The 14,407-nt window shown below is 40.7% G+C and overlaps 1 protein-coding gene across 2 annotated transcripts in view; it reads right to left on the reverse strand.

The window, feature by feature from the left end:
- SYN1 (synapsin I) overlaps window positions 1-14,407 on the reverse strand; it is a 41,508-nt gene that overhangs the window by 14,404 nt on the left and 12,697 nt on the right. For both annotated transcript variants that reach the window (XM_074359574.1, XM_074359575.1), the window contains exons 4-5: window positions 14,156-14,312; window positions 13,893-13,982 (exon numbers count right to left, since the gene is read on the reverse strand). In XM_074359574.1, the coding sequence (XP_074215675.1) occupies window positions 13,893-13,982; window positions 14,156-14,312 (247 nt within the window). The remainder of the gene's footprint in view (window positions 1-13,892; window positions 13,983-14,155; window positions 14,313-14,407) is intronic.

A 14,407-nucleotide genomic window follows, 5' to 3' on the forward strand; every position in this document is an offset into this window, starting at 1 on the left:
GTCTGCAGGAGATTCCTTGGAAGTGGTTGTTCGGGGGAAAGGAGGGATGGGGAGAAGGGGTGACCTGGAAATCCCCAAGCTCTGCCCTTCTCTCCCCTTCCGTACCTCTCCTTGCCTCGTTCCTTTGACCAACTTGGAAGGAGGCTGACAGCAGTGAAGTGTGGATAGGGTTCCAAATCCGAGCCAACCAGGTATGTCAGCCCACACCGCGAGTCCCCCACACCTCCTCCTACACTGTCCGTTCACCAAAACTGAGGCCTCTAGACCCAAGCCCCACTTTTCTGGTTCAAGTTCCCCCATAAAACCTGAGTGAGAGACCCTCCAAACACTCCCTTCCTCAGGCCTTCCTGCTCCCATAGCTGGGCCCAGGCCCCCCAGGGCCCCTCCCAGTCCCTGGCTCCTGCCCCTTGTACTCCAAAGGTCTTGACTCAGGTGGGGCCCCTGGGAACTGGAATTTCAGATTGGTGCCAATGTTCAGTGGAACACTCAAGTGTCCTGTTGACCTGAATCTTCTTGAGAAAAGGCTTTATATATTTATATGTATATCTTATTTGGTTTTTTGGGGGGAGGGTAATTAGGTTGATTGATTGATTTAATGGAAGTACTGGGGATTGAACCCAGGACCTCATGCATGCTAGACATGTGCTCCACCACTGAGCTATATCTTCCCCCGACTCTTCTTTGTTGAAGGAAAGGACCCCAAGTTCCCTCCCATCAGATTACCCACTGGTGCCACCAATAAGAACCCAGGTCTCCTCCAGGGCATTCTGGGTCACCAAATGTGGCCCCCTGGATACTCTGAGGCCCCTTTCCTTTTACACTCCTGGGAGGTTCCCCCAGGGCCCAAGGTATGTCCTGGGGATGAGTGGATTTTGAGTAGCCAATGCTCATCTGCCAACGATTTCCATGTCAACACTGACACCTTGGTTATGCCCTGAGACGATCTGAACCCTGTCTACCAAAAGGGGCAAATAGCAGCCTCTGCCGACGGGGACAAGTGTAAGGGAAGGACCTGGGCCCTGGTGGCCGTGCTGCTATTGGCTCAGCTGCCTGTAAGAGTTTGGCAGCTCCTGAAAGTTCACCCGAGTACCAGCTCCCTACCCTTTTATACTGTTCCCTGACCCCAGGGCCTGTTTCCTGGAGTCTCAGCTCTTCTAACCCTGGGGAGGAAGGTGAAGTAGAAAATGGTATAAGCAACAAGGTCCTACTGTAGAGCACAGGGAACTATGGTCAATATCTTGTAATGGCCTATAATGAAAAAGAATATGAAAAGAAATATCTATATGTGTATATATAAATGAATCACTATGCTATATACCAGAAATCAACACAACATTGTAAATTGACTATACCTCAATTAAAAAAAAGAAAAAGAAAAAGAAAATGGTGGTAGAGGGATGGAGCACAGTGTGGAGGCCATTCTCCTGCAGACCTGCCCACCTGCAGATGGTTCCCCGGATCAGGACATCAATGCCTCATGGACAGGGCTGATCACCAGGCCCTGCTGCAGCCTTTTCCACAGAGTCTAGAACAGCATATGAGGCCACAACCTGGGGTATCTGTAGTCCTGGGGTCACTACATCCCCCATGACTCTTCAAAAAATCCGTTAAGGTGAGTAAGAGTTACCCACCCCTCCCCCAGCATTCCATGTGTCTGCATGTGATTCTCTGCTTGGAAGACATTCTCTGATGGCTGAGAGGAAGCACATGTGTTGGGGGGGGTGGCCCTGTGGGGTGTGCAGTGTGGGGTCCAGCTCAATGGGTAGTCTGGGTGCTGGCCCTTCCCTCACCTGGGTCTCAGTACTTCTCCCTAAGAAGCGGGCCTCACAGTCCCTACCCAGAATCCTTCTGAGCTCTGCGCTAGGGTTGGAGGATGATTCATGGGTATTTTCACCCCTTGGGTATTTTAGGGGGTCACAACACATGAAAATTTCATAATAATAACTTCCTGTGTAATATTCCTAACTGAGTTCATTTCTAGACTGGCAGTGTAGTTTAGTGGTTAAGAGCATAAAGACTAGATAGAACCAGGTCATCTGCATTCAAATCCTGCCCCTTCCATGTACTAGCTCTGTGTCCTGCAGGAAACCACATTACAGGTTTATGCCTCAGTTTCCACATCTGTAAAATTGGTATTAAAATGAATGCACAGCTCATAGGGACAACGTGAACATTAAATGAAGTCGTACATGTAACGTGTCTGGAACAGTGCTAGGCACACAGTACTTACAAATATGAGTTCTTACTAGTAGTAGTATGATCAATGTAATTCAATGTATAACTTTAGTAGTGATCATGCTTATCAATCATGATTACTTACAATACTGGAAATATTTAATGTCAGGAAGGATAATTTACAACAGTGAAAATAATATATAATATCAGTAGCAAGCATTTGATGTACCCTGGAAACCTGAGTTTAACTCTTGATCTTGATAATCTCCCCCAAAGATGTTACAGGTATTTAATCTGCTCATTTGTCATTTTTTCTTATTATTATGAAACTTGTAACTGCTTCCCAGTGTGCAAATCACCCCACTTAAAAATCCCAACATTTTCAAAGACTTCTGAGGACAACCTATCTCTGCAGTGACAATGTTCTTCTCTGAGAAGTCTTCACTCCAGACAAATCACCACATTTATAAATCTCTGCTGTCGCCGCCAAGACTACAGGCAACAAATCTCTAAGCCCTTGGGAAATCCTTCCTTTGAAAAGTCCCCTCTCTTCATGGTACAAATTCCCTCTTTCACAAATACCCCATTAACAAATACCTCTGTTGAACTACCTCCTTATTCATAAACATCCCACTGACATAGCTCCATTGATGGATGACCTCCAATGACAAATCTACCCTTTACAAATACCCAGCAGCAATCTGTCACCCACTGATGGACCCCAGTGACAAATCTCTTTCTTCATAATTACTCAATCCATTGGCATATCTCCTATGACCACTCAGTTAACAAATCTCTCTATTCATCAATATCTTTCTATGACATAATTCTCATTGACAACCTCTACTGACAAATCTTTCCATTCATACATCCCACTGGCACATCCCCTATTCAGACATGCCCATCAGAATGCTCCCAGTGTCAAATCTTCCCATTCTGAAATACCCACCATAGATAGCTGCCTCACTGACAAGCCCATTTAAAAATCTTTCCATTCATAAAACCCCACCCATCCATATAGCCCTTATTGATTGACTCCCCCCCCCACCTCCCATTAACACATTTCCTTATCCTTAAATATCTCTACTCGGAAAATCTGCCTATTGGAACAGCTCCCAGTGTATTACTCTATATGTTGAAATATCTCTCCACAACCCCCAATGACAGATGAAGAAGTAGATTTCTATAAGAAGAGCCCTTTCTTTTTTTTTCTTTAATCAACACTGACTGATACCTACATCCCACTCTGCCCTGGATACCTTCTATGCTAGTGATGGTGAAATCTGAGGACCAACCCCAGTTATACTGTAGAGCTCCCATCAAAGGAAATGATTAGGACACAGAGCTCTGGGTATGGGGTTGAGGATGGAGCTTAAAAAAGACTAGTTGAAAGTCTGCATAAGAAGCTGTTAGGACCCCAGACACTCCCCAACTACCAATCCCCACTCCAATAGGAGGCTGAAGGTATAATCTCTTGAAAGAGTAAAATAGAGGGTTCACGTGGGCAGGAATGCCTAGGCTGCACCTCCCTGTTGTTGACTGCTTATCCGTCACTGAGCTTGCCTCCTGCTGAACCTTCGTGGAGAGCTACAGCTCTGACGGATGGAGGTGGGGGTCATTGGTACCAGAGATCTCAGACTCAGTGTCTTTTCCCTGCATCAAACCCCAGGGGCCTCCCTGGATCCCAAGCCCCTGGAAAACAGGAGTGTTAATTAAATGTTCCCTGAATCCTCTCCCAATTGGGGGTGAGCTGGGTTGGGGAAAGGTCATGCTTCCATTCCCCCATCTGTCACTGTGTCCCTCAGGCCCTTGCCGTGAAGCCTGCTGGCCCCTGCTTTGCTTGTGGCTCTGTCTGTGACCACCCTTGGGCCAGCCCTCGGCTACTACCAACCACACCTCCACACTGTTTATTGTAGCTCAGACACGGGTAAGTGTGGGCAGACCTCAGAGAGGCCTCCAATACAGGGGCTCCCAGTGAGGTTCCAGAACGGTGAATAGAGCCCCTTGAGGTGGCAGAACCTGGATAGGAGCTGCTCTGCAAACTTTTTTTTTCCAGGAGTCTTGGATGGGGAAAATCTTGACTGTCTGAATCCCAAGGGATCTCCTGACACATTTCTCCCTTCCCTAGTCCTTGTGGCTGAATTCCTGGGGCTGATCCTCACTAAGACTATGATGCATCATGAGCTCAAATCACCAAGACACTCTGCTCACCTCTTCTCCATACCCGTCTCGCCACCAAAATACAAGACTCAATCTTGCTCTGGCTGAGGGAATGTGGTGAGTCTTTGAGACCCAAAAGCTACTGACACGATACTAAGACCTCAGCCCCTCACTCCATAAATGCTACAGTGTCCCTCTCCCCTTTCCCCTTCACAGACAATCAAGGTTTTGAAAGGGGTCCTGAAAGTCTGGTTCATGGAAGTACTCACATATAAAGAGCAATATGGTTATACCCTCTACACAGCTACTAAGAACAGTTGTGGTGACATCCCTGGGGAGAAGCTTTTTCTAAAAAATCCTCATTGCAGGTCAGCCAGCCTGTCTCCATCTTGCATGGACTCTTTATCCTCAGGCCTTCTTCTGTCCCAGCCCTGGAAGATTTTAGCCAACCACAGCAAATTCTGTCCCCAACCCACAGTGTCCTGCATCTTTGGGACTGACCACTTGGGGATCAACATCTGTCCCAGCCAAGGAACATTCAGTCTCACTTCACTGACCATCAGGGCATGGCATCTGTCCCCTCTGGGCTCTTTGAGGGATGGGGAACCTGCAGTGAGTGGAGTAGCCTTGGAAGGGCTCAGGGAAGAACATCTCAAGAAGGCGTCCTGAATATCTATAGGTAAGGATGCCATGGCTCCAGATCTTCCCTGTTCTTTCTGCTCCCTGCTCCTATTTGCTGGTCGCTACTTTCTCTCTTGATTCCCTGCCCCTGCTCCTTCTCCATGGGCTCTTAGCCCTCTCCCTGCTCCTGCTCCTTCTCCTCACTCTCTTCTTTCTTCCCTGCTCTTCAGTCCCCCTTGTTTCCTCACCTTTGGCTATTCCCTTTCACTGTTCCCTGCCCACCCCCTCCACCCATCCTTAGTCCTTGAGGCACTTCTCTTCCGGGAGCAGAAGTGATGAGGAGAAGTGGGTGGAGCAGTGCTCTGCCCAGCCACCTCCAGGTGATTCCCTGCCACCCCCGCAAAGCTGCATACCTGAATTCCAACCTTGCTCATTGTCCCCGGAGGAACTCCTGTTTGCCTGAGCACTGGCAAGAAGCACACAAAGGGTGGGGCGTCTAGCTCAGTGGTAGGGCATGTGCTTAGCGTGCATGAGGTCCTAGGTTCAATCCCCACTACCTCCATTAACCAAAAAGAAAGAGGAAAGAAAAGAAAAGAAAAGAAAGAAAGAAAAAGGAAGGAAAACATAAAGCCATGAACTTGGTTGTTTTCCCTGGTGACCTGATATCCGCTATTCAATCTTCACATCCAATAGCCTCTGGCCTTGAACCCAGACTTCTACTCAGCCTCAGTGAGCTGGGGACGCTCCACCTCCTTCAGCTTCACAAATCGATCTCAGCCCATCAGCCTCCTCCTCACAGCCCCCTCAAGTCTCCCAAAGACCACCAACTTCTAACTGTGGGGACCCATCTCATTCGTGTTCTGTTTCTTGATCTAGGGGCAGGTGACAGGCGTGTGTCTACTTTGTGAAAATTCAGTGAGCTATACACTTATGATACATCCCCTCTTCTGAACTTGTTATACCTCAGTGAAATCGGCCCCTCAAAAGAAACCTCTCCAAAAGCTACAAGGATATATTGTACAGCACAGGGAATATAGCCAATATTTCACAGTAACTATAAATGGAATATAATCTATAAAAATTGTGAATCACTATGTTATACGACTTAAACTAATATAATAGTGTAAATCAATTCTACTTCAATAAAAATAATACTTTTAAAAAAAGAAAGGGAGAAAGAAAAGAAAAAATGCACCCTATTGACATATCTCCCTTGCTCCTTCCTTCAATTGCTCCCTCACTCCTGCTCGCTCTTTCTTTCACATGATTCCTGCATCCCTATCCTGCTGATTCTCACCCTGAAGCACCCTCTCTTTCCTCCTAGCACAGGGACCATGAATCCTGCGCCCAAAGAAGGGACTGGATCAGAGAGGCCTTGGGGCTGGACTCCACCTGTTTGTCACATTGTCAACCCTCTGCAAATATTTGCTGAGCCACCAACCACCTGGAGTGCAGGTATCAAGGGAAGGGAAGTCCCTCTTCCCACAGCACCCCACCCTTTTGGTATGTACAATCACAGTGATGTCAGTAGATTACCAGGCTACGTAAGCTAGGGTGACGGGAGGTCAAACTGTGCTTCACAAAGTCTTCCCACGTGCCCCTGACTGGTGACTCTTTAGACACACTAAACTGAGCATCTCTGAGGATTCTTGGTGGTCAGCGACCTGGATAGAAGTAGATGGGGTAGTGGGGCCAGAGTCCTGATACGTTTCTGCCATCCCAGCTTCAAGGTATGGGGTGGGGCAAGACTGCCCCCGCAAATCCAGGGCTAGCTTCTGCCCACCCCTATGCTGCACTGTGAGGCTAGGGACAAAAGAGGAAATAGGGGAGGTAAGCTGGCCTGTGGGAAGTCTAATGCTTCTGTCACTACCTGCCACCATTATCCACCACTATCTCTGTCTTCTTCCTGTCCTCTGAAGTCCTGGTCTTTCTGTCCCTGACGAAAATAGCCTCTGCACAGCTACAGAACAGCCAGGAGGTGCGTCTGCTCTACTAGATATCAGGAACTAATGAGAAAATATAGTTATTAAGATAGTACTGCATTGGAAAAGGCATAGAGAAAGTGACCGATGGACTGGAACAGAGAGTCCTGAACCTGCTCTACACATCCATGGAGTTTTATTATATGACAGATTGATGGGAAAAAAGGGCTCTCTATAAGGGAAAAGATGAAACTAGATCCATACCTATCTCACATCATACATGAAAATCAATTTCAAGGAACATACTAATTTCAAGGACATTTGAAAGAGTGCTACTTGATTGCTATGTTGAAAACAGTGTTATGTAAGTAAATGGATAAGACGACAGCCATTCTGTAACACGTGTTGAGAAGTGTTAAGGAACACATGTAATAAAGACGTTTGTAAGAGTACTAAAAAAAAAAAAGAAGATCAATTTCAGACTGATGAAGAATTTAAATGTCAAAAACACTTGCCACTTTTATCATATACTAAATTTCCTTATGTACATGGATCTATATTTGGACTTTTTCTTCCTTTAGTCTGTTAGGCTATCTATTCATGTGTCAGCATCATATTGTTTAAATTAGAAAAGCTTCTTAAGGTGTTTGCTGGCAAAGACATTAAATTCCTTGTAGGCTGGTAGGGCTAGTCCCCTCATAGCTCTTCTTTTCAGGGTTTGCCTGACTTTATCTTGAATGTTTGCTTTTCCACATGAACTTTACTATCAACTTGTCCAGCTCTAGATAACAGCTTATAGGTATATTTTGGGAGACCACACTACATTTATAAATTGAAAGTAAAGACCTGAGAAGGGAAATTGACATCTTTATGATGTTAATTCATCCTATCCACAAATAAGGAAAGTCTTTCCTTTTGTGTAAGTCTAACTTTGAGTCTTTCAAGAGTGTTTTAAACTTTTCCTCATATAAGTTTGCCCACCCTTTGTTAAATTCATCCTGAAGTATTTCATCTTTTTTGTAGTTACCTTAAAAAGGGTTTTCTCTTCTACCTGGTTATTTGTATTTATGAAAACTACTGATTTCTGTATGTTGATTTTATATTCTGCTATGTTATTAAATTATTTTATTGTTTGAATTAGCTTTGTTATTGGTTCTCTGGGGGATTTCCAAGTATAATATCATATCATTTTTAAATTAGATAGAGATATTTTTACAACCTCTTTACCCATTCTTACATCTATAATTGTTTTGCCTAGTCTAATTGCTTTGGTCTAATAGCTCTACACACAGTGTTGAAAAGGAGTGGACACCGTGCCTTGTTCCTGACCTTAGTGGAAATGCTTTCAATGTTATTCCATTAAGTTGACAATAACTTTAGGACTGAGGTATACAAATTTGATCATGTTAAGAAGGCATCAGTTGATTTCTACTTTTGAATGATTTTATCAGAATAGGTGCTGAATTTTGTTAAAGGCTTTAAAAATATCTATTGAAATGATCATATGACTTTCTCCTCAGATCTATTAATAAGTTGTATTATATTAATACATTATCTATAACAAACCATCCTTGCATTTCCAGAAGGAAACTTACTTGGTTATGCTGTGTTATTTTCTTAATGTAGTTTTGGATTTGTTTGCTAATATTCCATTTAGTTTTTGCATTGATACTCATGATTTAAAATGGCCTATGCTATTCTTTTTTGTGTAATAAATGTTCTAGTTGCTTTAGAAAAATAATATAGACGTTTCTCTTCATTTTCTGTTCTTTGGAAGAATTTACGTGGCATTGGGATTAACTGGTCTCTAACAGCTTGGTAGAATTCCCCTGTGAAACCATCTGGGCCTGATGAGTTTTTATGGGGTATTTCCTTAATTATTTTCTTTTATGGAAATTGGTCTGTTAAGCTCAAATGAGGTCAATTTTGGTAAACTATGTTTCCCTAGAAAATTGTGTGTTTTTTGTAGGTTCATAAATTTATCTGTGTATGCCTTTTTATATTTTTACTTTTGGAAGCATGCTAACATATTACATTTAAATATATAAAATTAAGTTGTATAGATAGAAAAAAATAAAATTTAATATAAAGGGAAACAAATTATATATGAAATAAAATGAATAACATAACCATGTTGAATGACAAAATGAACTAAACTAAGTAACTTTTGAATATAGTACTTTGACTGTATATCATCATTTAAAGACATAAAGAGGGCAAACAAATCTCAAGCTATACCTTACTAGGTTTGTTTTTCACAGTGATAAGGGTATTGAAATTCTAAAAATACTTTATGTGTATTGTAGGATTGATGCTAGAGGCTAGGGTTCTCAATGTTAAAGAAGAAAAAAATAAATATAGAATGGGGGAATCCTAGGAGGAACCCTATGTTGTATTGAATTAGAATTGAAAGTATCAATATGAACACATTACATATAATTTCATATATATGGATGTATAAACTTTCATATGAATATATTTCATATATATATAATGAAATTTCCTAGCTCTGCACAATGAGAAGACCTAGAAGCAAGGACAGTCCAGTAGCAATTGGTACATCTACCTCCCAGATCCTGGCTTTGAAATACCATTATCCCGGGACTGAGATTGGAAAAGAACAAGATATGTCTTGAGGTGACATCAGAGGAAATGCCAGAGTAGGGGCCTATAAAAATCCTATCCTCCACTAAAGCAGTGAGAATTTTGGCAAAAATAGTCACAATCAACTTTGTCAGAACTCTGGAAATTGATCAAAGGTTTACAATACTTCAGGAAGCATTTATATAAGAAAAAGGCTGAATTTCAGTAAGACCAGTACGTTTTGTGGCATTCGAACTTTTCCTGTTCCCACCCTCTTCTATCCATCTCCACAACAGACTTGAAAATCAGCAGCCTTGCAATCTTGATGAAAACTAGCAGCCTAGCAGCCAATGGAGGAAGCAGATTAATGTTAGAGTTCCTCCAAAGCCCCTATTCCTAGAGAATTATCTTTATTTGACCTTCTTGGCACTTCCCTAGAAAACTCCATTCACAGGACTTGTCTATTTGGCCTGACTCAGAGTTCACCTGGTGTGAACAGTTTCTCTTGGGGGTACTTTTCAAAAATAATCAGTAGCAATTGTTTAACACAGCAGCTGCTTGAGGCAGTGATTACAGGTAAGACAAACAATAAGCTTACAAAAAAACTTAACAGAAAAATCTGGGTAATAAGATATCCATAGGAAGCTTTGAAGCATTTTGTCATATTCCCAATAATCTAGAAGCCATAAATATGCAGAAGGCTGGGTGCATGCCTAGGATCTCTGGCTGACCTCAAAGCTCTGCACAAGTAGGAAGTGAAGGCTAAGGCAAAGTTGTAAACAGTCTGCCTGAACATTGAAGGCATGCCCTAACACACCCTCAGAGACCATCAGCAAAGGCTGAGAGACTTACTAGATCCAGGTGTTTAAAGAAATACCTAATCATCAGCTGACCAAGAAGCTAATAGAGCAGAGACTTCAATGACCATATGTGACAAAGAATACAGACTTTACACAATTAGTTCAGGAAAGTCCCTTAAAAAATGAACAACAAAAGCAAACCCTGGGAAGGAGGGGGAATTTTATTTCCATAGTTGCCACATTGTATCATTTATGATGTTCAGTTTTCAACAAAAACTTATAAGACATGCAAAGAAACAACAGAGTATGACCCAAACACAGAAAAATAATAGACACTGCCTCTGAGGAAGTCCAGATACTGGAATTAATAGACAGACTATAAATCAGCTAGTTAGAATATTTTCAAAGAACTAAAGGAAACCATGTTTAAGCAACTAAATGAGAGCATGATAATGGTGTTCTAACAAATAGAAATGATCAATAAAGAGAAATTATAAAATAATAGAAATTCTGGAATTGGAAAACACAATAACTGAAATAAAAAAATCACTAGAGGGGCTCAATAGTACATCTGAACTGGCAGAGGAAAGAATCAGTGAATCTGAAGATACATCAACTGAGATTATCCAATATGAGGAACAGAAAGAAAAAAAATAAACAAAATGAGTAGAGCCTTGGAGGCCTGTGAAATACTGTCCAGCATATCAACACACACATATTGGGAGTCCCAAAAGGAGAGAGGAAAGAGAAAGGTGCAATAAAGAATATTTGAAAGAATAATGGCTTAAAACCTCCCAAATTTGATGAAAAAGATTAATCTATACATCCAAGAAGCTCACTGAACTTCAAGTAGGATAAACTCATACAGATCTAAATCTAGATGCATCATAAACAAACTTATAAAAGTCAAAGACAAAGAGAGAATCTTGAAAGTAGTAAGAGGGAAGTGACTCATCACACACAAAGGATCCTCAGTAAGATGAACAGCTGATTTCTCATCAGAAACCTTGGAGGCTAGAAGGCAGTGGGACAACATATTCAAAGCTGAAAGAAAAAGACTGTTAACTAAGAATTCTATATCCTTCAAAACTATATTTCAAAAATGGAGAAGTTAAGACATTCACAGATAAACAAAAACTAAGATAATTTGTCACTAGCATACTTCTCCTACAAGAAATACTAGGAGAGTCCTTCAGGCTGAAATGAAATGATACTAAATAGGAACTCGAATCTACATGAAGAAATAAAGAACACCTGTAAAGGTAGCTACATAGATAAATATAAAAGACAGTATGAGTGCATTTTTGTCTGTAACACTTTTTTCCTACTATCTGATTTAAAAGACAATTGCATCAAGCAATAATTATGTCTATATTCATGGGCATATGATGTGTAAAGATGTAATTTGTGTGACAATAATAGCACAAAGGAGGGGTGAGGGAATAAAGCTATAAAGAGGCAACTTTTTTTAGTACTATTGAAATTAAATTGGCATTAATTCAAATGAGAGTGGTATAAATTAAAATGTTAATTGTAATCCCCAGGGAAACTACTAAGAAAATAGTTTTAAAAAAAAAACATTGAAAAAGAAACATCAAGAGAATTAAATTGTACACTAGAAAATATCTATTTAACACAAAAGTATGCATTAATGGAGGAACACAGGAACAAAAAAGGTGTAAGAAATAGAGAAAACAAATAGCAAAATTACAAAAATAAATTCTACTTTATCAGTAATTACATAAAATGTAAATGAATTAAATACACCAATTAAAAGGCAGATAGGCAGAACAGATGAAAACCATCACCAAATTATATATTGCACACAGGAGACACACTGTAGATTCAAAGACACAAATAAGTTGAAAGTAAATGAATGGAAAAAGATTTAACATGCAAACATTAACCAGAAGAGAGCTGGAATGGCTATACCAGCATCAGATAAAAGACTTTAAAACAAAAATTGTTACAAAAGATAAAAAAGGACATTTTACACTGATAAAAGGGTTAATCCATCAAAAAGATGTAACAACAATAAACAAATATGCACCTTAACAATAGAGCCCCAAATACATGAAACAAAAAACAGGCAGAAGGGAATAAATAGACAATTCAACAATAACAGTTGGAGATTTTAATACTTCATTTTAAATAATGGATAAAGCAACTAGACAGAGGATAAACAAGGAAAGAGAAGATTTGAACAACACTATAAACCAACTAGATCTAACAGATATCTATAGAACACTCCATCCTAAAACACATTCTTCTCAAGTGTACACAGAATATTCTCTAAGACAGACTATATGTTAAGCCACAAAACAAATCTCAATAAACGTAAAAGGACAGAAACATACAAAGTATGTTCTCTGACCAGAATTAAATGAAATTAGAAACCAATAACAGAAGGAAATTTGGGAAATTCACAAATATGTGGAAAGTAAACAATATACTTCTAAATAACCAATGGGTCAAGCATGAAATCACCAGGGAAATTAGAAGATACTTTGAGATGAATGAAAATGAAGACACAACATACCAAAACTTCTGATAGGGAAATTCATAGTTGTAAATCTCTATATTTACAAAGAAGATACCAAATCAATAACCTAATCATCTTAAGAAATTAGACAAAACCCAAAAACAAACAAACACGAGAGCAAGCATAAGGAAAGAGGTAATAAGGATTCGAATGGAAATAAATGAAGTTGAGAATAGAAAAACAGTAGAGAAAATCAATGAAACCAAAAGTTGGTTCTTTGAAAAGATCAACAAAATTGACAAACCTTTAGACTAAGATTTTTAAAAAGACAAAACTAATTACTAAAATCAGGAATGAAAGAAGAGACATAATTACTAACCTTACAGAAATAAAAAGGATTATAAGAGAATATTATGAATAATTCTATGCCAACAAATTAGAAAACCTAGTTGAGATGGACAAATTCCTCAAAAGCCTCCCAAAATTGACTCAGGAAGAAACGGAAAATCTAAATAGACCTGTAATACATGAAGAGATTGAATTAGTAATGAAAAAAAAAACTTTCTACAAAGAAATATCCAGGACCAGATGCCTTCACAGGTGAATTCTACAAACATTGAAAATAAAATTAACATGAGTCTTTTATTAACTCTTTCCCAAAAATAGAAGAGGAGAGAACACTGCCCATCTCATTCTATGAGGCTACTGTTACCATGATACCAAAACCAGACAAAGACATCATAAGAAAATTACAGACCAATATCCCTTATGATTATTGATACCACAATTCTCAACAAAATATTAGCAAACTGAAACCCACAGCATATAAAAAGGATTACATGTCAGACCGAGTGGGATCTGGCCCAGGAATGTAAGTTGTGGCTCAATTTGCATGAAAATCAATTAATGTAATACACTATATTCATAGAATAAAAGACAAAAGCCACATGATATGATTTAAATCATGCTTCTAACTGCGTAAGTAAATTCATAGTATTAATAAACCCTACTACAAAGCAACATCACCCTTGACATGCACATGCTGGCTGCACTCTGATAGAGTATCACTGGTAACACACCCAATGGTAATACTATTGCAGTAGGCAAGATGCTTTTCCCTCCTGCCCACTCTACTTTCCCCAGACTCACCATCTCTTTGTGATTGGGGTAGAAGGTCTGGTCAATTAGAGGAAATTCCTCTGTCCCCAGTTTCTTGTGCAGTCGAACCATCTGGGCAAACTGTGAGAGCCAGGAGAGATGGGTCAGCAAGTCCTTCACCTGGAGGGAGTCTCCAGGCCAGGACTCCAAGCTTCCAAACTTCCTCACTTCCCCAAAAAATCACAGTGATTTCGAGCTCCCACGTGCATGCATGAGCTATTCCCTCTGCCGCTAGCATTCTTCCTGTCACTTACCACCCAAGGCTTGTCACAGAAATTGTAGACAGAATGCAAAGAGTTAACGCTGGGGATTCCTGCGTACTGCAGCCCAATGACCAAACTGCGGTAGTCTCCATTCCGTGCCATGCTGAAGGCATGCTGGCGGATCAGCACGAAATCTGGCTTCAGAGACCTGGGATGGCAAGGGTGGGAGTGTTGAGGGTTCCCCCAGAAGCTCCCCACCACCTTTAGAATAAAGATCAAGTTTCTAAATCTCCACAGCTCCTA

Source organism: Camelus bactrianus, chromosome X (genome assembly GCF_048773025.1).
Source record: "Camelus bactrianus isolate YW-2024 breed Bactrian camel chromosome X, ASM4877302v1, whole genome shotgun sequence".
NCBI lineage: Eukaryota > Metazoa > Chordata > Mammalia > Artiodactyla > Camelidae > Camelus > Camelus bactrianus.